The 23,526-nt window shown below is 43.3% G+C and overlaps 1 protein-coding gene across 1 annotated transcript in view; it reads left to right on the top strand.

The window, feature by feature from the left end:
- The first annotated feature begins 6,833 nt into the window (after positions 1-6,833).
- The window catches only part of Tmem135 (transmembrane protein 135), a 163,699-nt gene continuing 147,006 nt past the window's right edge, over positions 6,834-23,526 (top strand). Inside the window, exon 1 of the mRNA XM_051148883.1 lies at positions 6,834-7,170. Within this exon, the coding sequence (XP_051004840.1) occupies positions 7,030-7,170 (141 nt within the window). The 5' untranslated portion in view covers positions 6,834-7,029. The remainder of the gene's footprint in view (positions 7,171-23,526) is intronic.

The raw sequence follows: 23,526 nt of genomic DNA, 5'->3' as shown, positions 1-23,526 counted from the left end.
ATTAACACAGAGCCCGAAATCACTACTTAGAAAAAGGTTTCCAAGAACTGGGCAAACTGCCTTGAGCTTTCCCAGAAACACAAAACAACACTTGCTTATTTTAAGTTCTGTGAGATAGAGGGTGCATTTGATATCTCAGTACGGCCCATGCTCTCTTGATGAATGCAGCAATTGTCACCTACAAGGTACTCAAGCCGGAAACCATCGAAGTGACATACAACAACCTTATAAATGGATGCCCAAACTCCAACGCCAACTTACACTGACAAAAACCCAAACACTACCTCCTTATACAAACTAGGATGTATGGAACCATCTTACCCAGTGTCTCACCAGAGACAGAGCTACACAAGAAACCAGACCACAATCTATGTCCATATGGTGCTCTTGTTCTCAGAAAAAGATGAGCTTGCTAGGTTAAATGTTTAGTAATATCCATTCAGGAAGGCCTGTGAGTTGTTTTTGTAGTGGAGAGAGTTTTGCTGGTAAGGTCGGAACACCTGGGGTCTCAGGGCAATCATCTAAACATGCAGTTCAGTGGTCTTGGAGGCTCCTCCTTTTTGAGTCTAATCATCTACTAACGCTTTGAGAAGGGTCCCTGTTTCTTCAGAGATGTTGCTGGCCTCTGAGTTATTACTTCCACACATCTACTCTTACCTATTTTATACTTAGTTTCTATTTTTCCTTTCAAAAAATGACCATGAACCATCAAAGTAATAGAGATACTGGGTATGCTAGTAAAAAGTGCAACCAAATACTGCCATGTTGTTTGAGAGCATTTTCGGCAATTCTTTTTTAAAAAATATATTTTATTAAATTATTCATCTTACATCTCAATTGTTACCCCATCCCTTGTATCCTCCCATTCCTCCCTCCCATTTTCCCATTACTCCCCTCCCCTATGACTCTGACTGAGGGGGACCTCTTCCCCTGTATGTGCTCATAGGGTATCAAGTCTCTTCTTGGTAACCTGCTATCCTTCCTCTGACCACCAGGCCTCCCCATCCAGGGGACGTGGTCAAATATGAGGCACCAGAGTGTGAAAGTTAGACCCCACTCTCCACTCAACTGTGGAGAATGTCCTATCCATTGGCTAGATCTGGGTAGGGGTTTGAAGTTTACTGTATATATTATCCTTGGCTGGTACCATAGTTTGAACAGGACCCCTGAGCCCAGATCTGCCCATCATAATGTTCTTCTTGTAGGTTTCTAGGACCCTCTGGATCCTTCTATTTCCCCATTCTCCCATGCTTCTCTTACCTAGAGTCCTCCCAATAGGATGTTCTCCTTGGAATTCTTTTTACTTTTAAGAAGTTTTAAAAAAATTTATTTACTTATTTACCTTACATTCTGATTTGAAGCACCCCCTCCTGTCCTCCCAGTTCATCCCCTTGCACATTCCTCTCCCTATTCTTCCCTCTCCTCCTCAGAGAAGGGGAAGTCCTCCATGGGTACCAACCTGCCCTGGCACATTAAGTCCCTAGGGGCATCCTTCCGCACTAAAGCCAGACAAGGCATCCTGGGTAGGGGAATAGGATCCAAAGGTAGGAGGAATAGGAGTAAAAAAGGGCTCCCCACCTCCCATTGTTGGGGGACACACATGGTCAAGTTGCAGACAAAGGCAACTTGGTCACATAGTAAAGTTTGGCAACATTATAGCCTGTATTGTAAAATGTGTAATACAGCAACTCGGCCTAATGAATCTCTGCATTTGGTTAAGAAAATGTTGTGGTAGAACGTTCAGATGTAGCCAACGGACAGCTGATTCTCCAAGGGGGGGGGGACTGTCATTGAACCTCTGACAGGCACTCTGGTGGCCACAATTTGATCACTGCCCCTAGGCAAGATAGCCTTGTGGGCACACAGAGGAAGGGGATGCAGGCTATCTTGATGAGATCTGATAGGCTGTGGCCAGACAGTGGGGTAGGAGGACTTCCTGTCAGAGGTCTAGGGGAGGGGAATAGGGCGGAAGAGGGAGGGGGGATGGGAATGGGAAGATGAGAGTGAGGGGATAACAATCGGGATGTAATGTGTGAATAAATTATAAGAAATAAAATGTTTAAAAAAGAAACCATCAACTGGTTTCAAATTATTATATAAGATTAGGTAGGAAGCTACGAGGCAAGAAGGAGTTTCTCTAATCTTTTAAGAATTTGAAGTAACCTCAGGATGAGATTTCCAGGATTTGGACACACTTCAACCTCACTCTTACTCTGGGCTTGCTCCCCATAGGTCCCATGGCTTTCTGGTCTCACAGAAACATATGAGCCTCTGGGAGCCATTCTTATTCTAACCACTTCAGACCTCTATTCTGAGGACTCTCTAATGCAGTGATCCTCAACGTGCATGTCAAGACCTATTTTGGGGATGGAATGACCCTTTCACAGGGGGTCATCTAAGACCATTGGAAAACACAGATATTTGCATTCCAACTCATAACAGTGGCAAAAATTACAGTTATGAAGCAGCAATGAAAACAGTTATGGTTGGGGGACACCACAACATGAGGCTCTGTATTAAAGGGTTGTAGCATTAGGGAGGATGAGAACCACTGCTCCAATGCCTTCCTATTATGGAGTCTCTATAGTAGCCCTAGACAAGAGTGCCGGCCCCCTTTTTCCCCTGTGTTTCTATAAGCTTGCTTGAAATAGCTCCTTTGCCTCCGACCTATCATCATCATCACCTTTGCCATCAGTGACAATAATTCTGTTATCAGATTTCTTTAAACTTCAAGACTCCATTGTTTAATGGTTCATAAAAAGAAATTGCCCCATTTCAATTGCAAATTTAAAGTTTCTTAGTTATCGGTATGCAATTTCTGTATCACTTGATATACATTGATTTTTTTTATAAACTATGCAAACTCCATATGCTATTATATTCTGAAGCAACATACTATTATCATTCATACTGTTTCATGGTGGTGGTGGTGGTGGTGTGTGTGGTGCTGGGAAGTAAAGCTAGGTCTTTCAGCATGTTAAGCAAACTCTAACCTACTGAGCTATATCTCAACCGTAAAATGATATTTTAAAGGTACGGTGTATTCATCATCAGAGAAGCTTCCTCCTGTAATAGATAGGAACAAATAGAGAGACCCATGACTGGATGATATGTAGAGATGTAGACAGTGAGAGACAGACCTTGGAATACTCAGTCTTAAAAAAATATTTTTAATTAATTAATTAATTAATTAATTCACTTTACATCCCAATCAAAGCCCTCTCCCTCCTCTCCTCTCAGCCACACTTTCTCCCTTTCCCCTCTATCCCCCTCCCCTACTTCTCATAAAGGGGGAGCCTCCCTTGACTACCAACCCACCCAGCAAATCAAGGGCTGAGTGCATCCTCTTCTACTGTGGCCTGGTGAGGCAGCCCCACCAGGGAGAAGTGATTGAAAAGAAGGCAACAGAGTCCATGTCAGAGACAGCCCCCATTCCCTTTACAAGAGGACTCACATGATCCCCAAGATTCCCATTGGCTACATCTGTGTACGGGGCCTAGATCCAGTCCATGCATGGTCTTTGGTTGGTGCTTCAGTCTACCCAAGTTCCTCTGGACCCTGCTTAATTGTCTCTGTTGGTCTTCTTGTGGAGCTCCTGTCCCCTCCACTTCCTTCTATCCTTTCACCAAGTTTCCCAGAAGACTCCCTACATTTAGCCCAATGTTTGGTGGTGAGTCTCAACATCTGTTTCTGATCTGCTGCTGGGTGGAGCCTCTCAGAGGACAGCTGTGCTAGGCTCCTGTCTGCAAGCATAGCAGAGTATCATTAATAGTGTCAGGGGTTGGCTCTCTCCAATGGGGTAGGTCTCAGGTTGAGACAGGCATTGGTTGTATATTTCCTTAATCTCTGCTCTATCTTTATCCCTGCCCAACTTGTAGGCGGGGTAAATTTTGGGTCTAAGTTTTTGTGGGTGGGTTGGTGTTCCCCTACCTTCACAAAGAGTCCTGTCTAGTTAGAGGGTGGCCTCTTTAGTCTCCATGACCTCTGCTACTAGGAGTCTCAGCTAGAGTCACCCCCATGTTCTTCCAGAAGCCTACCTCGTCATAGGTCTCCAGCTTGTCACATAGATGACATTGATCCCATGGTTTCTCTTCTCTCTGCAGGCTCTCTGTCCTCCAGCCTTCACTCTCCCGAGGTCTGATCTCCACCCTCATTTCTCTCTGTACGCCCTCTCCTACCTTGTTCCTTCTCTTCAACTTCTTCTGCTGTTTATTCTATTTCCCCTTCTAAGTGAGACTCATGCCTTCCCTTGGGTCCTCCTTGTTACTTATCTTCTTTGGGTCTGTGAATTGTAGTATGTTTATCCTGTACTACAGGGCTAAAATCCTCTTATAAGTGAGTACATACGATGTATATCTTTCTGGGTCTGGGTTACCTCACTCAGGACTATCTTTTGGCACATTCAGTCTTAATTGTGAAATCTTTTTCATACTCCTTCCCTCAGGACTTGGTGTTATGCAGAAGAGTAGACAGATTTTAAGAGCCAGAGGGGAAGGAGGACACCAAGGAATCCAACCAATGCCTTCCAGATGCAACAGGACTGATAAGAGTGTGAACCTAGTGAGACTGTGGTAGTACGCACAGGGCCTCACAGGTTTAAGCTGGATGGAGTCTCAGTGCTGAGAGGGGAAACTGAGCATGACAGCCAACATGCTTAACCCGGAAGCTATCTCCACAAAGGAAAAAAAAAAGTTTTCTCCAATGGCGTCTCACTGGGTTTACAAACCACAGGTAAAGAAGGTCCCACGTCCAGCAGTAGATGACCAACACAAAATGAGCTCAGTGGTCTCTTTGGAGACGTTTTGTCTCATAATGCTTTGTTTGGGCATTTTTTCTTTACCTCACTTGTCTTTTGCTTATTTACTATGATTTCTAATCTTATGTTTAATGGTGTGTGTGTGTGTGTGCTGCTTTTTCTTTGCTTGTTTATTTTTCTGTTGATTTGATTAGAGAAGGATAGAGAGAGAGAGAGAGAGAGAGAGAGAGAGAGAGAGAGAGAGAGAGGAGTTGGATGGATGGAGAGGTCAGGAGGGTCTTGGAGGACATTAAGGAAGGGAAACCATGTTCAGAACATACTGTATTAAAAGTATTTTCAATAAAAAAGAAATATCTTACTTCAAATAATTGAAGGGAGAAGCTTGAGCATAATGCACTTTTTTTTTTTCATTTAGAACTTTTTCACATTTTTTCTTGTAGTCCATCATACTATTGATGTTAGTGAGGTGAGACTGGATCTTGAGTCCTGTCATTGCTGGGACAAGCTTATGCTGCATGTTTCTGATCTGCCTCCTCTGTGGGATGGAGAGCTTTACAGACACAGTGAACATTATGTTCCCATCCCAGTATTCTATGTTGGGCATGCCGAGTGTGGGGTCCTAACTTGAATAGCTGATCTTCAGGAAGATCTTGGACTTTGAGCAGGATGTGGTAACAACTGGGAACTTTCAGTCGTCTCTCTTGGCAAGTAAAGGCATCTGTGGGCAGAAGGATGTGTCCAGATGTTTGGGTAGCCAGAGCACTATGGCGGGTGCTTTAAGCCACTCTAGTGTTTGTTTTGTACAGTGATACAACCATTAGATATTAGCTGCCATTTCCCAAGCTGACACCCTGCTACACAAATGTTAGCTGATTCCTTTGCACAGGACGGCTTAGACATTTCTTCCTCGGTGCCTTATCGAAAAAGGCAAGGTCTCTTGATGCAGTCCTAAGCTGGTCTCAAATTCACTGTATAACTCAGGCTGGCCTTCAACTCCAGGAACCTTCTGTATAGCCTCCTAAGTGCTAGTATTACAGGCATGTGCTGTCAAGAACAGCCTGAGAAGACGTTAGCCTTCTTTCCCCCCTTTCTCTGGCTCTTTTGGCTTGGTTTGTGGATGTCATGTGAGTGAAATGGTCATTTTATAATCAGCACAGCAATCCAAGGTGACAGCTGGCAGGGTAACGTGTGAAAAGTCTGTAATGTTATATAATATGCATCGGTCAGGCGTCTGTCAGAGAGCTCACAACTATCTTATCTGTTTGTCTGTCTTCTAGGTCTCTTGTTTCATGACAGCAGAAACACATATTTTTTTTCAATTCTGTCTCTCCAAGGCTTCAAACAGGGTTTGGGAAATAGTAAATAATGTAGAAGGAGCTGGGTGATGATGAGGGACTGGTCTAAAGGTCACACTTTCCTGTTTTAAAAAGCACAGAATTTAGAAGTCCCAAAGAAAGCAGGCTATAATAAACAAGGAAATGGACAATGGGCAGGTAGTCGGCCACCGCCTTCAATCTTAGGTCAAGACCTCTAGTCTTACTGCACTACTGCTTCCTTCACTGTGTGCCACACTAGCGTGATTAGCACCTGGCAAGGACTCTGTTGACGGGACTTCTCAGTCAATAGGGTCTGGCCAGGTCTCACCACTGCCTTTCTTCACATGGAATGTATTTGAACACAGCCAAATTAGCATTTTCAAGGCTTGACAGGCACAAAAGAGCTTAAGAGGTTGAGCAAGTAGCAAGAACGTTGAGGGCTCTGTTGCAACCACAGGTAGTCTTAGGCGAACACCTGGGAGATCTCGGAGAACAGTGGAGCACGCTCCTCCAGCTCCCAGCAAAGACATCGAATCCCTTTGTTCCACTGTCCTCTGCTCTACTTGGCTGGGCGTTGAAAGGATGCCGGCGCTCTGAGCTACAGAGCCTGACCCTGGCACGACCCACAGTCGCATTCCCGCGCCTTGCGTTCCCGGATCTCACTCACTCACGCTCAGGGCGAAGGTGCTGGTTTCCTCCGCGCGCCCGCCCGCCCACCCGCGGGAGCGCGCACGCACCACCCCTCCCGCCTCCGTCGTGCGCGTCCCGCCCCCTCGCGCTGCCATACGCGGGCGGGCCAACATCCGAGGACTCTGGCCTCGAGTAACCCGCTCCCTTGACCTTTCCGCACCCCACACGCCGAAGCCGGAGCGGCGTCTGCCCGGTCGTTGCGTGTCCGCCGCCCACGCCGAGCCCCGCAGCCCCCTAACCACGCGCAGCTGCAGCCCGCCGCTCGTCATGGCGGCCCTCAGCAAGTCCATCCCTCATAGCTGTTACGAGATCGGCCACACTTGGCACCCCTCCTGCCGGGTCTCCTTCCTGCAGATCACTTGGGGAGCCCTGGAGGAGTCCCTCAAGATCTACGCACCCCTGTACCTGGTGAGAGGGCTGACGCGTGTGCAGGGCCTCCCGGGGTCCTTTGCTGGTGGGTCAGCTTTAGGGGTGGTGGGAGGCCCCGGGGGAGTCCTTGGCGGAAGGAGGGGGAGGGGACCCCTAGGACGAGCTGTCACTGGACGCCTGTTGCTAGGATGGGGTTTTGCCCTGGACTTAGAGGGTCCTGGGCCTGACGCTTGACAACCTGGATCCAGGGACTTTGTGATGGAGCGTCGTAAGTGCGTGCCCACAGTCCCCTCAGTCTCCTTTACCACCCCCTTTCCCCCTTTTCATACGAAAAGGGTATGCTTCACCCCAAGTTTCCACAGCCACAGATCTTGTTTCAGTTTGAGATGACAGAGATGTTCCTTGATTGTTTGTTCTTTCCCAGGTTCCAGAGTAGATTCCTGGTTTGAGATTTTGTGTGATGATTTCGAACCATTGAAGATGTTTTTAGGAGACCTGACAAGTCATTGAGGTTATTTTCTTATATAGGTTTACATGTAGGGCAGTTTATAGAGAGTATTTGGAAACCTACCTGTAATACTGAGAACAGATAAAGATATTTTCTCCTAAAGAGTGCCACTGTTTTCTTCAGTAACCACGTCCTTGGCATTAAAGATCGATTATTTGGCCACTGAAGTCCATTGCTATTTTTTTGGTTTTTAATCTGTTGAAGTCTGTATTGTAAGAAGGTAGACATCATATTTGGTATATTTCCTAAAAGTTCATTCAATATTCAATGAATGATCCGTTCTTACTTCTCATTGAAATAATAATTGGGGCCTATGGCATCTTTGAAAGTATTATTATTAATGCTGGCAACTTATGGAGAAGTCTAATTAGTCATTACTGACAGAACACAGGAAAAGAGAGTTTGTAGAAGCCACGTTCCATTTTTATGGTATAGACTGATGCATCGCCTCCTTTAATGTATTTTAAGACAATCCCAGGCATCATGTTAGGATGGTGTTTCTGATTGCATCATGTTAGGATGGTGTTTCTGATTCAGTAGGTCGTGGTGGAGGCTGGGGAGTGCGTTTCTGATAAACTCTAAAGTAGTGCAGATACTGGGGGAAACCAGCTTTATATATATAGTAAGGCTCTAGAGTAGACTTTATCTTGCCTATATCTATACACACATTTTCCCAGAGACTGCTGTTACTGGCGTTTCTATTCTGAATTGTGGCCAACCTTTGATTCATATTTATTACAGTGGTGATATTATTTTGCTGTTGCTGGAGTTCTAGCCTGTTGCACTTTCAAGGCAAGCGTTCTGCTGGTGAACTCTGCCCCAGATTGCTTTAAACACCTACAAATACACTGTGCTCTTGAACAGCTGTACAGAAACGTTGTTCCTAGGCTGGGGACTTAGCTCAGTGGTAGAGTCTTTGCGTAGCATGTGCAGGGTTCAGTGTTCTGACTCCTTGTCATGCCCCCCTCCCCACACCTAACAAAGCAAAGCAAAACAAAACTAATCCAGGCAATTTGTTCAGAGATTGCTCTTGATTTCAAGAATTAGGAACTACGTGGGGAGAGTGTTTACACTAAGTAATTTCTCCTGAGATCTGCAGCAGCATCCATCCATCCATCCATCTGACACAGATTTGTGGAATGCCTGGTATTTGATATATCTACAGCATAGACAATTTATTGATTCTGTTCTGTGAGGGGAATTTAGAGAGGCAACTAGAGCAGAGATTCTTCTGCGCTAGCCTTGGTGAGGATCAGGAGAGGGCTTGTTTTACTATACAGTTTCACCTGGATTAAATTCTTCTTGAGAGCAAATGTCCTGTCCCATGTTGCTGTTTATCAGTGGCTGTGAAATGAAATTAGTGAGGGCTGACTCGTATTTTAGTTTAAGTGAAATAGAGATAAGAACATGTTAGCCAATTTCAGACAGTAAAGCTAAGCAATGGAATTTGACTTTGGCCTTAATGTAGGTGTATATGTGTGTGCGTGTGTGCGTGCACGCGTGCGTGCGTGCGCCTAAGTAGAGCACATAGTCTCACTGTACTTTTTGTAGGAGTTCTGTAGTTGCTGATTTTCATGTCAGCTGTATCAGTTACTATATGACTTTATGCATGTGTGCATTTTGGGGCATGCGTGAGAATGAGGTAAGATAATGCACTGGTGTTGTCCCACTTTGTTTTTTCCTCTAACCTCTACCTTTCAGTCCTGAGATTGCAGCTGTGCACCACCATGCATGGTTTATGCAGTGCTACTGTCAAGCTCGGAGCTCTATGCGTACTAGGTAGACACGCCACCAACTATCCCTAGCTCATAATGTGTCTTCAATATGTATTTTTTTTTCTTTCTTCCTTCTCCAGTGGCACTTAGGAGTGAATGTAACTGCAAGTTAGAGTTAGTGGGATTTCACCTTGGTGTTAAAAATAAGATTGGACATTGATCCGCGGTGTCAATGTATAGAGTAACTATCAATACAGAGAGAGATATATGCATCGTCTAAAACAAAAGGCCGGTCTGTAGTTCGGAACTATAATTCTTACTGAATATTCTGTGTTTGCTTCTTCACACATTTTATCCTATAGATCTGTGACTCCATCTGAAGATTATCCCCACTTCATGCATAAGCAAACAGAAAATTAGAGAAATTAATGTTGCTTTATAAGCTTTTAGGGTAGTAAGGAAAAAAAAAGGATAGGATTATGGCCTTATTTTATGATCCAGTGTCAGACCAAAGATCTTTTTCATTCTCTCTCTCTCTCTCTCTCTCTCTCTCTCTCTCTCTGTGTGTGTGTCTCTGTGTCTCTCTGTCTCTCACCCCCCCACCCCCCAAGGAAGTTATAAGGACACGTGCTGCATAAGGCTAAGGAATCCTGTATCATTCACTATATTGAGTTGGAAGGACAGTTAGGAGTTGATGTAGTTGCTTCACCTAATGGTTGAGAGAACTAGAAATCCCATGGAATCCCACCTGTGCTTCACTAGCAGTGTGAGCTGAGGGGGAAAATATTTTGCTAAAAGATAATTTCCTAAGTTTTAGGGCTGTTGTTTGAACTTGGAGTGCGATGGCATTGTGTAGGAATAGCAGCTGAAGTCGTAGGTCCCTAATGCTGTGGATTTGCTACTGAGATGTGGCCTTATAATGTCTCCCTCTCCCAGTGCAGCAGGCAGCTTTTACGCAGAACCAGCACGATTGGAAGTTCTGAATGAGTTTAGGGATGAATGAATAGACTTTAGAATAGTCCAGGAGTAGGGCGGTATTTGGCATACTTGCTAGAGCAAAGGAAAGGGCAGTTTGAGAAGCATATAACTGGAAGAATGAACAGGATACAAAGATGGAGGATTTTGGAACAGCATGAAGACCTGCTGATATTTATAGGGTTATAAGTTATGTGGAAAGTGTTGCCTTCATTGAAAGAAATGGAGATGTTTGAAGGGCAGGTGGCTTGCCTGGAAGACTCGATAAGGAGTATATTCTGGAACCTGTAAAATGGGCCTTACATTATTTCCCTTTAATTTGAAAAGTGAGTTAATCTAGCGGATCCTGTCCTTCCCTCGCATTACTCTCTTGTTCTGTGCATTTGCCCTCATGCTTCTTTTCATTGTAGAACTTACCTTCTCCCTAAAGCATTTTTGAAAATGTAGATACACTATTTTTTATTCTGACGAACAGTTGATAATTCATTTATAAAGGGATATAAAATGCCAATTTTGATTGGGTGATTAATACAGTCCACTGATAGATAAAGAGAATGAAATGTTTCAGAAAGCTACAGCTAATCATTTCACAGTTCTGTGCAACCATATATGTTCCCTCCCGTGAGCGCTCGATCGTGTTAAATGTTCTTACTTGTCAACCCTGAAGTCATTTATACCTCAGTATTACCCATGATTCACCAAGAACTGTTGGTAATAAGGACTATTATTTCTTATGTAAATATATTGCCACAGATGATTTTATCTTAGAAAGTATGGAGTCCATAAAGACAGACCCAAACTAAAAAGATGAGACTCAACATAAACCAAATCTGGGCCTGCGCCTGTGCGTATGCATAACTTTAAACATACATAGGCATTTAGTCTTAGCCCACTTTGTGATAATGGTGTCTTAAATTTTTTCCTGACACCAAACGAAACATTCATTTTATTGAGACAACCTGCCTCCAGAGAACTATATTTTATTGTTCTTATTCCTCATCTTTAAGTTTCTTACTTTCTTCTTTTCTATTAACACTCACAGAATTGGGTTGAGTTTCTAGCATTTTAGGAGTAGGATTATGTTCCTGCAAGTGCTGTCTACTTTTTCATTTCCTGTTTGTAACCATGGGTGCAGAGAAGACTATATATTCTATAGATACATGCTAAGTTCGTTTGATCAATGGTATAGTTTAACTCTGATTTTTTTTTTTTTTTGCTGTGTGTGTGTGTGTGTGTGTGTGTGTGTGTGTTCGTTTTTAGCCTCGATAATATATCCAGAGACGAGTGGGCTATTCAAGTCGCCTAGTACTCTTGTATAAGGACCCACCTGACCTTTCATGGCCATTGCTCTTATTCTTATTCTTTGTATGGAAATGGGAACCCCAGCGTTCACATTCAGTGCGCATGTCTTTACAGTTTTATGCCTTGGTGAATTTATCAGTATGTAGTGCCCTTTGTCTCTTCTGATTAGTGCTGGCTTGACGACTAGTTCATCCCACGGCAGAATAGCCACCAGAACCAAGCTACCAGCTTGGCGTTGGTTTCCATCCACATCATAGATTGACCCATATGTTGACTCTCAGTCTATGGGTGTCCTTTCCAAGTTTCTCAGGGACAACACATAATCTGACATTATATATATAGTTAACCCTGTCACCTGGTCTATGTCTCTTTCCTGGGGAGTTGAGGCGATTTGCATTTACCCTTGTACCTGAGAGAGTTTTTGTGATTGGCTGAATGACTTGTCTTTTTCTTTCTCTTGCTGGTATTAGGGGTTTGTTGTTTTACTTACTGTGTAGGACACAATGGATTCCTTGCCAGTTTTATGGAATTTATCATCGTTTCCTTGTTAATTTAAAACAGTAGCTTTGTTGGCAGTTGTTTACTTTTAGGGCCTGAAATGCATTGCACTATCCTTTCCTGGATTTTAGGGTTGCTAATGCCTTTGTGGGGGACCTAGTGTTCTTCCCTTACAGCTTTAATGGTGTTTCCTTGTGCTTTTGATGTGCTGATTATAATACTGTGGAGGGGTTCTTCTCCTGTCCTGTACAAGTAGTGTTCTAGATGCCTTGTGTTTTGTGTCTGTTGTTTCTGTGGATTAGGGACATGTGCCCTGGGGTAGATTCTGTAGGCTGTTAGTTTTTGTTTCTCTCTCTTACCTGCTTGGATTCGTAGGTTTGGTGTGTTGATTTTCTCTCAGAGCTCCTGGCACTGTGGTTATTTTGTTGTCACTAGTCTAGCATAGATGCTTTGTTGAGTTTCCGGGTGATGCTACCCATTGTTTTAATGATTCATTGAATTTTTCATTTTCCCAATCATATATCGTTTAAAATTTCAACTTCCTGTTCCATTTTGCTGGCTTTGCTTCTATATTGCTTGCTTCCCCTTCTCAGTGCTCAGTTGATTTCTCCTCCTCCTCCTCCTCCTTCTTTTTGCCTTGCTTTCTTTTTGAGGTCATTTTTCATTTTTACTAGCAAACATTGGCCTTTTACTTTCTTCAGTATCTTTGAACGCAGCTGTTGAGAAACTGTGACCTTGGGGACGAATACTGCTGCCGTGTGCGCTGTTACTTGTGTGTTTGTTGGTTTAGGCGTCTCTTCCTATTTCATTTGAGGATCTTCTTAATGGGCAAACTACTCCCGAGGGCTCTCCCCAATGCTACTGCGAGAGAAGACAAACTGTTGTAGTACCAGCATCACCAAATTGTATGAGATACAGAAGTGCACCTAAAACCAATTAGAGCCTACTACCATATTGCCAGTTACCATAAAAAGAAAATGGTGGGCTATGCAGTTAAAGTGTATTTGAGATAAATATAAAAATAGTAAGTAGATCAGGTAAATTCAGGCATCAGGGAGGGAGGAAAATGAAGGGGAGTCAAGATTTAGTAAGCAAGAAGAAAAGAAAGTTATTGTGAAGAAAGGGAAGAGAGCAAGATATTAGAAAAAAAAAGAGAAAAAATTCCCTAATAATGAGAACATTCCTAACTAATCTTAGATCAATATAAGAAGGAATAAAAACACAAGCATCAAAGCTAAAACCACAACAAAGACACCTCAGACCAATAAGGAATAGGCCATAGTAAAAAAGAGGTAAAAGAGACCCTTCAAAGAAGAAAGAAAAAAAATTGTTCAATCATTAAAAAGGCATGTGAATATAGTTATATAGTTTTATGAAGCATAGTAAAAAACAATAACATAAAAACTGTCTTAAAAGCATGACAACATTATTTTGGAAAAAAAAGAAAGATGTGCATGGGACCCAAAAAGATGATAAGTATATTGGAAAGGGCTCCATCTGTGCCCTTCAGTGTTGAGGATGCTGGGTGTAGTAAGGGCCAGGGTTGCGCCAGTTGAATTTGTCGAGTCCTTATCATTAACATGACTTGTGCTGGTGCTGAGCCTGTTTGGAGAAGTGTGTGCTAGCCACAGGTGGTCCTCTCTCTTTTGTCTCCCAGGGGCTTCTGCTGACCACAGTCAGCCTTGTAGTCTGTGGGCTGCGCAGGTCCTTGCAGCCTATTGAGACTTCAATTGTAACCTGGCATGGCCAGTGTTCTAGGTGAGACCGTTCTGAGTTGCGTAGGGACTCAGGCAAGCAACCAGCAATCACAAGAACTCGCCTCGCATCCATCACTCTACTGGCCCTTTAGGTTGCTCCAGTTCCACAGCAGTGAGCCACACAGCGGTTAGCTTGAACCAGACATTGACAGACTACCAGACCTCAGGCTCCGAGCTCTTATATGCTAGAGGAACTCTCAGCCGAGGAGATTTGTTTCAGCCTCTAAGTGGATTTTCCAGATCAATTCCACCTGAGCCAGTCTTGCAGCTGCCAACCCTTTTTGGCTCTGTCAGCATCCAAACCCTCTTGCTTTTTATACCTGTCTTTCCAGGTAGTGTCTCAACATAGAGCCGTGATTCTCACCCTGTGAGTTAGGACCCTTTTGGGGTGCGTCACACATCAGATGCCCTACATTTCACATATTTAACATTACTACTCGTAACATAGCAAAATTATAGTTACGAAATTGAAATGAAGTAGTTGTCTGGTTGGGGGTCACCACAGCACGAGGAGCCTGTATTAAAGGGTCACAGCATTAGGAAGGTTGAGAAGCGCTGTCCTAGAATATGGTAGGTTAGATTCAGGATCTCAGGTTTGTGATGGGTTCTTGTTCTCAGGACCCCAGGGTAACTCAGTTTTAAACAACCGGTTCCTTCCAAGATGGCACCTAGCCAGGACGCGTAGTTAGGGCAATGCCCCTTCACTTCTGACTTGTTCCTCTGCAGTGGTCATTGTCTCACCAAGACTGAGTCCTAGACTTGTTTGCTTTGGGTTTGCTGTGGGCGGGGCCATGCAGCTGTTTTCACTTTAGCTGCTTGGTGGCTTTCTTTTCCTATGGTGCCTCAGCTCCCTGACCAGGGAACCCCACAGCAGGAGCCCCGTGTAGGCTGTAGGCGGCTCCTTTTCAGACAGCACCTTTCCTTATCTCCATATTTTCCAACTGACTCTTATTCACTGTTGGAATTTCTAAAGCGCTTCCTTTTCTTTTTGGAACATATTTTCTTTTTGGAACATAGTCTGTCCCCCCCCCCCCCCCCTTTTATTTATTTATTTTCTTATCCTGACCCGTCTCCTTCACCGGGTCACACAGATGGAGCTTCTATTACTTATCTTACCCAAAGTCTTCTACAGTTCTTTGTAATAGTAATCTCTGCATTTTTCCAATTTGTGAAAAGATTGATGTTCACTCAAGTTCCTGTGTAATGCTTAATATTCTTACATATTTTACAACTTATGCTAACAACATATATTGAAATAGGCTTTTAGAAATCATAGTTTAGGGCCGGAGGGATGGCTCAGTGGCTGAGAGCACCTGCAGTTCTTGAAGAGCACTTGTGGTCAGATTCTAGCAGCTGCAGCTGCTTGGTGGCTCGCAACCACTCGTACCTCTTCTGGCCCTCTCAGGCACTTGTACTCGTGAGTTCATAACCGTACACTGACATATGCGTACACATAATATAAAAACAAAATTTTATTTTGTATTTTGGATGTTTGCTGTTACTTTACATTCAAAGTAAACGTGGTGCATTCCTCAGCACCTGCACACTCCAGAGACCATTGTAAACTGTGCACCCCAGACAAAAGTTAAGGGAAGCACAGTGCCCCTTTTAAAATGCATTTCACTTAAGATATGTTCACTAAGAAGGAAAAGTTATTCATTAACCATTTTAAATTACAATTTTTTTCTAGGCAGCCTCCTTCAGCACCTCCTGACCACTGTGCTAGAAAGCCCCTTTGTCGAGTCAAAGTGCATATACACTTTTGCACTTTGGGGAATGAATAATTTAAAGTGTGTTTCCACTCTTAGATACATAGGTCTCTCTTCAGAATATGAACATGCTTGCTCAGTATTTACTTGAACTATAATATCTAACAAATCTGATATTAAAATCTCCTAAGTCTGACTAAGCCCAGGTCATTATTTTTAGGCTTTTAAGAAGTACTTAACCAAGAATTGGAATTTGTAGGAATAAACAAACATTTCATTGAACATCCAGTTACTTTGCAAAAGGTCTGAAAGCCACCAACTATGAAGAAACCAGCTCAGTGATACGAACCAAGTTTTTAAAACCTGTGGCTTAGCGTAATTTCTATATATAAATAAGACCAGCATGAATGTTTTGGTAATAGGCTTTTTATTTTATTATTTTTTATTTTTTTTGAGACAAGGACCCTATATGTAGTCCTGGCTGGCTTGTAACTCACTGTGTAGTTTGCACTGGCTTTGAACTTACAGAAACCCACATGTTTGCATCTGGAGTACTATAATTAAAGGTGTATGTCATCAAACTTGGCTGCAATAAGCATTTTTAAAAAAAATTAAAAACAAAACTAATCAAGGATTCCTGAAGTCATTAAATAATAAAAACAGTCACAGATTTTGTTTATCTGACTTTAGGAGATGGAGTCATAAACTGACCTCGCTTGGGGTCTCATTTATGGGTGTGAGGGCCTTATTTTATCTCTGGCTCTTCCTTAAGCATGGAATACTTGCTTTGTTATTACTCATTTGGAAATGGACCAATGTCTTGGTGTGTTTTTCTTTTAAATGACGAACATATTTATTAACGTGCCACTTTGACTCCCTTGACCTTGTTTTCCTGTGTGACTTCTTGTTATTCTTTTTCTGATGTGTTGAGTACAAAGTACAACTGCCAACATACCACTTCCAGTTGAGAGCCCTGGCCCTGCTATTGCAGTAAATGCTTTCTCAATCCAGCCTTTCCCTTATCAGCCATCAGTGTAGCTGGCCTGCCCCATAGGTCAGGGATGAAATTAACACGTATTGGAATCCATATTCTAAATGATGTTGTAGTGCCCCTGCATGTTTTGGAGCTAGCAGCTTCTCAGTAGAACAGGTATTATTTGTTTGATTAAAAGAACCTTAGAAGGCCTTTAAATCTTTCTTATATCAGCCAGGGACAGAGTCAGTCTTTTGTTCATCCTAGCTTGATGCCTGGCTTGGTGGCCAAGGCTGTCTTATGCCTAGGACTCAAAAATCAAATCAAATCCAGTCCAGGCAGCGCAGTGCGGGAGGAGGAAGACAGATGGAGACCTGTGGACCACCATGCCATCCACAGACCTGCCCTCTAGTGCACAACGCAGGTGGGCCATAGACACCCACTTGCCGCCACTCCACACAGCAAGGATGGAGGGTGTCCCCCAGGGGCCCACCAGCCGCAGAGCAAGCCTGCAGTGGGAGCCATCACAAGGAGCAAGTATGTGCTGGTCAGATGGGAGAGAAAGAGAAATGGAGCATTTTGAGCATTTTGAAGAGAGATGGATCTGGAGACTCAAGGGTGGAGAGGAGTAGTAGCCTGTTGTGAGTGACCAGCTGCCCCACTTGAGGCTGTGGTGAGGTCCCAGCCCGAGCTACGCCTGAGGGCCATGTGTTAGTCCATGGCTACAAAGAGGCAGGCTTATATAGCCACTAGAGAACATGGGGACATCCCCAGGTGGGGTAGCTGCCAGGGACCACGTGGGTGTCCATAGCTTGTGCAAAACTGGCCCTGCCTCTCAATGGATGCTGTGCTTTGGAGAGCTTGTCCTACCTCTCAACAAAGCATGCGTTGGGAGAGTGGGTCCTGTGCCTTGCTCAGGCAGCACAGTGGAGCTTACCCTGGTGGCAGGGGTGTGGGTGACAGCAAGGGAGATCTGGCCCTGCCACTGGTTTCCCATGAGGCGGTAAAGGTGCAGGGTGATGCCTTACCTCCTAGCTCCTCAACACCTGTGGCAGTTGGGAGGGCTAGCTCTGGGTCATTAGAGTGGATTAGCTGGCTCTGCCCCTTGTTAACTGCAGCACTTGGGAGAGTGGGCCCTGCACAGAGTCTGGGCAGCTCATGGACGACATTGTGAAGCTGGTCCTGGTGGAGGGAGTGCAGGTGAGCCAGCCCCTTGGACACGAGTGTGGGAGAGCTGGCCCAGCCACTAGTCCTGGTGGTGTGGATAAGGGAGAGCAGGCAGGCTGACCAGCTCAGCTACAATCCAGGCCCAGATCCAGGACTCTGAAGTGGCCCACCCCAAAATCTATATCATCTTTAAACAGTTGGGACATGCGAAAGGGCCAGCCCTACTGATCCAAAGCTGCAATATCTCCATGACACAGGGCAACAACAGGGTAACCAGGAGGAGTCCCAGTGAGGATCCAATAATGATGGTGCCACAGAAGCCAGAGATCTTGAATCAGGCTAGTGACTCATTGTAATGAACATTTGCAAGTGAAGCTGTGTGGACAGAGGGTTATACTGTGGGACACGTTGTGCCATACTACAGCCTTCAGGATGAAATGTTTTCTATGCTATTTGTTTGTTTTTGAGTGTTTTGTTTTGGGAATGGTTTGCAAGGGTGAAGGTATGAGGTGACAGGGAGATGGGTGGGACTGGGGTGCATGATGTGAAACTCACAAAGAATCAATAATAATAACAATAGTCATAATAATGGTAATAATAATAATAATAATAATAATAAAAATAATAATAAAAATTAGTAAAAGCATTTTGAACTTCTGTTTCTCTACACTCCCTAAAAGGTAAATTGAGGTTTTAGGCAAAGTAGTAAAGTCTAAGAAGTAACCATTTTTCAATCTTTTATGTATGAGTATTTGAGTGTGTGTGTATGTACATGTGTATGCTTTATGTGTGAATACAGGCACATGCTTTTTATAAGTCACATGAAGGCCAGAGGACAGCCTTGGGTTTCAGTCTTTTCCTTCCATGTTGTTTGAGACAAGATCCCTTGTGCTTCACTGTCCAGACCGTGCTAGCTGTCACTGGGCTGCTGAGGCGCTGCCTGTCCCTGCCCCTCATCTTGCTGCAAGAGTGCTTGGACTGCAGACATTCACGACTGCACCCAGCTTTTTATAGGTTGTGGGCATCGGATCATCATGCCTACGTGACAATCACTTTACCTGGTCCCTGAGCATCTTTTAGAACTTCTTTTTTTCTCAGTTCTTTCCATTTTTACATTCACCCATGATTAGCTTTCATGTTTTTTTTCCTTCCTGTTTGGGTAAGTATTCTGTTACATTGTTTAAAAATAGTTAAAGATGTTGTGTATCAGCCTCTGGGGACTGCTGACTAGACTCCACCCAAACATCAGCCTGTCTCCCTACCTCTCATCCATTTAGTGTACTGTGATTGAACTCAGGGCCCCAGGCATGCAAGGCAAGCACTCTGCTACTGGGCTACTTCCCCATGTTAGACGATGACTTGGTTGGTACTATTTAGTCAAAACATACCCGAATGTCTGTGATGTCTTCCGGTGCACATACCTATCTTCCTGGGTGTGAACCCTTGGTTTGCTTGTGTCCGTTTGTTGGTCAGAGTGTTAATGCACATCGTTAGTAGCATTGTTCTTACTGTATCAACAGGAATGAACACAGATGCCTTCTGTTTCTCATCTGAGTTAAGATCCTTATTGAGAAGGCATTAGTAGAATATTACTGGAAGGGCATGTGGAATGTCAGCCTAGAGAGTTCTGGTTAGAGTTGCAGTTTTGCACAGCATGCTGCCCAGTAAAGGCTGAAGTGATACTACTATGTTTTCAAGGTTGTCTCTGGTGCCAGGAACGTTGTCTACTCAGTTTAGGAGGGTAATGGGTGCCAGGCTTGCCCTGAATCTTTTCTTGATTGTACTTTGTCTCAATACTATATCTTAGGCACATTTCCAGGCCATCTTTAAAGTTTTCTTTACCTTCTCTATTCATTTGAAGGTAGAGGAGAGGGAGGGTGTTAGAGGTAGGCACTGTGAGGCTTCCTGATCACCATTACCGCTTTTCTTCTATAGCAAACAGTTAGGGAGCTCTTTGAAGATCATCCCTCACACAGTTAATGAGCTGTTCTAGTTTTTCGTTTAATTTTTATTTTATCACATATATTATGTTTGTGTTTGTGTGTGTGTGTGTGTGTCTGTCTGTCTGTCTGTGTGCCATGACATTTGTGTGGAGGTCAGAGGAGAAAGTTTGGGAATTGATTCTTTCACTCTGTATATTGAATTTGGGTCATTAAGCTTGGTGGTAAGTACTGCTGAGCCATCTCTTTGGCCCTTATTTGGTTTTTAAAAATAAGGTGGTTGCCTTTATCTGATGAGGCTGTGCACTGTGATACATTGGCTGTTAAGTTTTACATGATCTGAGGGCTTTCTTTCCCCACTATGTGATAGTGTGATTTCCACCTATATAAATAGAGAGTAAATCACACCTTCATTACTTCATGGCTTGCTGCGGGACACTTCTGGAATACTGTGTAAGTGAAATCTGTGAAAACTGTCAAAAGATGCTTAAATATATGTGGTGTATGGTACTTGTTTTTATCAGTTTTCTTTTGAGAAATCTGCATTTGACTTTTAAAGCTTGTAATTTTAACCTTACAAGTAGGAACATTGGAATCTATTCAGATGTATTGTATTGTCACTCTTGAAGGGAAGCTGTGTGTGTGTGTGTGTGTGTGTGTCTTGTGTACACTTGGCCTTCTTTATGGATGAATCTGTTTCTGGGATTCAGTAAAATATGGATTGAAAAATCAGTTATGAGGTGCAGAAGACATTTTTTTTGCCATCAAGACCCTGTATACTATAGCTTATACCTTGCATATCTGTGAAAGATTCTTCTGCCTTCCAGTAGGACATGGATCTTTGGAGGGACATTGAAGTTCCAAATTATTTCATTCTGACCTGGCACCCGAGCTTTATGTCCTTCTCACAGGGCTAAATGCTTTCAGGCTGTCTTAGAGTTCCCTCAGTCTTAACTGCCCTGCTATTGCTGAAAAGTCTCAAGTTCAAAGTTTCCTCTGAGGCTCAAGGCATGAACTGTGGGCCTCTACAAATGTGAAAAACAAGGTTATCTGCTTCCAAGATACACAGAGTAACACATTCCTACTCCAAAAGTGAGGTGTTCAGGAATAAACTGCAGGCATCAGACCAGAGCAAGACTAGATCTCAGAACAGGGCACATCACATCTTAGCTCCGTATCTGGTGTCTGCTCTGTCCCAGCTACCTAATTAGAGATTATTCTAATAGTTTTGAGCTTTAACTCCTTGGTCACTTCGCCCTGCTATTTTTGGACCTTTGGGTAGGCAGTATAGACCTTCTCAAGGGCTTGGACAGCCCCACCCTGACAGCCATTCTGGCTGCAGTTCATTTGGCTGCTGTCTGCACGCCCCGTGCAGCTTTTCTTGGCATATATGCTGTATTTCAGGTACTCCATTTTCCTGAGCCTCCGATGCAGCCTTGGCTTCACGCATCTCTCCACACAGAACTTTGTCAGAATGATGATCATAGTTCTGCTACATGCTGCTGGCTTCCCCGGTTTCTTCTGAAACTTTGTTTGAAGCCTTATATCTTACGTGTCTGAAAAATCAGTATCGTTTGGCCCAGACTGTGGTCTGCTGGTAGCCCAAGCTATAATACTTTGCCCAATTTTTTTTTTTCTTGACCCACAGCTGCCTCTGCATTCATGCTAGTTATACACAGGACAGTTCCCAAGACAGTTCTGGTCAAGCATGGTGCCCTGGGGTCCCTTCTCAACTAAAAGTCCTTGAAACAGACCTCTCTCGTGCACTTTTGAGCTTGTGATGGCATGGGTGGTGTCCTGCTTATTTCTGAGATGTTCTCAAAGTATTTTCATCATATTTGCTAGGACACAAAGTACTTGGCTTCTTTATTTAAAAAAATGTAAAAAAGTTTTTATTTTTATTTTATGTGTATGGGTGTTTGGCGTTCTCGTATGTCTGTGCACCATGTGTGTGCAGTGTCTGTGGAGCCCAGAGGATGGGCAGTGTCAATGCTATCTTTAGAAATAGAGTTACAGACCATTGTGATCTGTCATATGAATGCTGTCAATCGAACCTGGGACTTCTGGAAGAGCAGCCAGTGACTTTACCTACTATTTCATCTCCCCAGCTCCTACTTGGCTTCTTTTTTATTTTTATTTTTATTTTTATTTTTTCTGTGTGTATGTGCCCCATAGAAGCACCCACTAATCTTTGCTTACAGCATTCTATGCTTTTTTTCTCACCTATACCTCCTAATTTCTTTTCATATTCCTTCAACAAACCAATTCCATGGTCCTGGGTACATTCTCTAGGCATGGACACAGCTCCAACCCTACTTCATGGTGGTAATTTTTCTGTGTGTGAGTTTTGTATCACTATAGTAAAACACCCAGTCACTCAGCTTAAGACGAAGAAAGGCTTATTTTGTGTTGTGTTTGGGGGTTTCAGTGAAAGGCTTGCTGGACTCTGTTCATTTTGGGCCTCGCAAATGCATCATGGTGGGTAGGTGTCAGAGGACACTTCTCATCTGATGGCAGTCGGAAGCAGAGAGGGGATTAGAGGGAACTGTGTCCTATGTTCTTAAAAGCATACCTCAGTAGCCTTTGACTGATTCTTGTATCTTAATGTTTCCATGCTCCCTAAATATGCGAGAGGCTGGAGGGCTGAGCCTGTAGCATGGCTTTGGAGAACATTTAAGACACTGTAGTAATTTGAAAGATACCCTTGCCATTTTCTTTAAAGCATTTATTCTCAAAAAGGGACAGTTTTACCTGCAGAGAGATGTTTGCCAATGTCTGCAGATTGTTTGTTTTGGTTTTCAGAACAAGAAGATACTGTTGGCATCTTGTGACATTAGAAAGGAGGGGCAGAGACAATATTAATCTTACAATGCACAGGATAGCTCCTAAAACATCAGCCTGGCCACACATGTCAGTACTGTAGAATTGTTGAGAGTAAGAAACCCATTTACTAGTGATTACTTTAAGAATAGATACAACAAAAAAATCTGTTGCTATAAACTATTTTATGTTCCCAAAGAAATCAGACTTGTTTACATCTAGAAATAGAGGTATTTAGAAGAGATAATAATTAACCTCTGGGCTAAAAATGAATGCTAATTTACAGCTTGGTACTAAATTAGGATAAGGCTGTGGTTAGCCCCTTTGAGAGTCATAGTCCATGGTCAAAGTCTGCAATGTCAACACTGGTATACTATCTCTATGGAAAGTATATGACACTCATCTCATGGGAATCAAAAGTGAATAACAAGAGAATATAAATTCATAAAGTGAAGTGCACATGGCCTTGATGGGTGTTAGGCAGTGCTAGTGTGTAGGCAGGGACTTTGAGCGCATGCAGGCGCATTGTCTATAGTGCCTACACTTTGAGAGGCAAGGCTATACTGAGACCTTCTTAGAGGTAAAGCACCTGGAGAGGAACTTTGAAATTTGGACCTGACCTCACAATTTAGTCTCTCCTCCCTCTGTATTTAGTGCCGTTTGGCGTGGTCCACATTGGCCCTTCATGAGCTCGCTCAGGCAGTCACCACTCCTTGACACCTGCTCGTAATGTTCACACAGGTGTTTGGTTATGTCTTAGATGTTTTACTATCTTATGGTTTTGGAACTTATCTCTGAGTTTCATCTCAGAGGACTTTTTGTGTGTAGTATGAGATCTCTGTTAATTGTGTCTGTATTTGATGATACCTGATGTTTCCAGTATCATTTATCTTAACAAATAACAAAATCACCACAGTTTTTGAAGTGGATAAAGGAACCCACTGTGTTATTTAATTTAACCTCTTTATTATTGATTGATTTATATTTTTAAAAACAGTTTTTTATGCATATGAGTTTTTTGCCTGCATGTA

Source organism: Acomys russatus, chromosome 7, assembly GCF_903995435.1.
Source record: "Acomys russatus chromosome 7, mAcoRus1.1, whole genome shotgun sequence".
In the NCBI taxonomy this organism is placed as follows: domain Eukaryota; kingdom Metazoa; phylum Chordata; class Mammalia; order Rodentia; family Muridae; genus Acomys; species Acomys russatus.
Note: the sequence above shows the minus strand (reverse complement) of the source record. Positions and strands in the feature narration are given on the sequence as shown.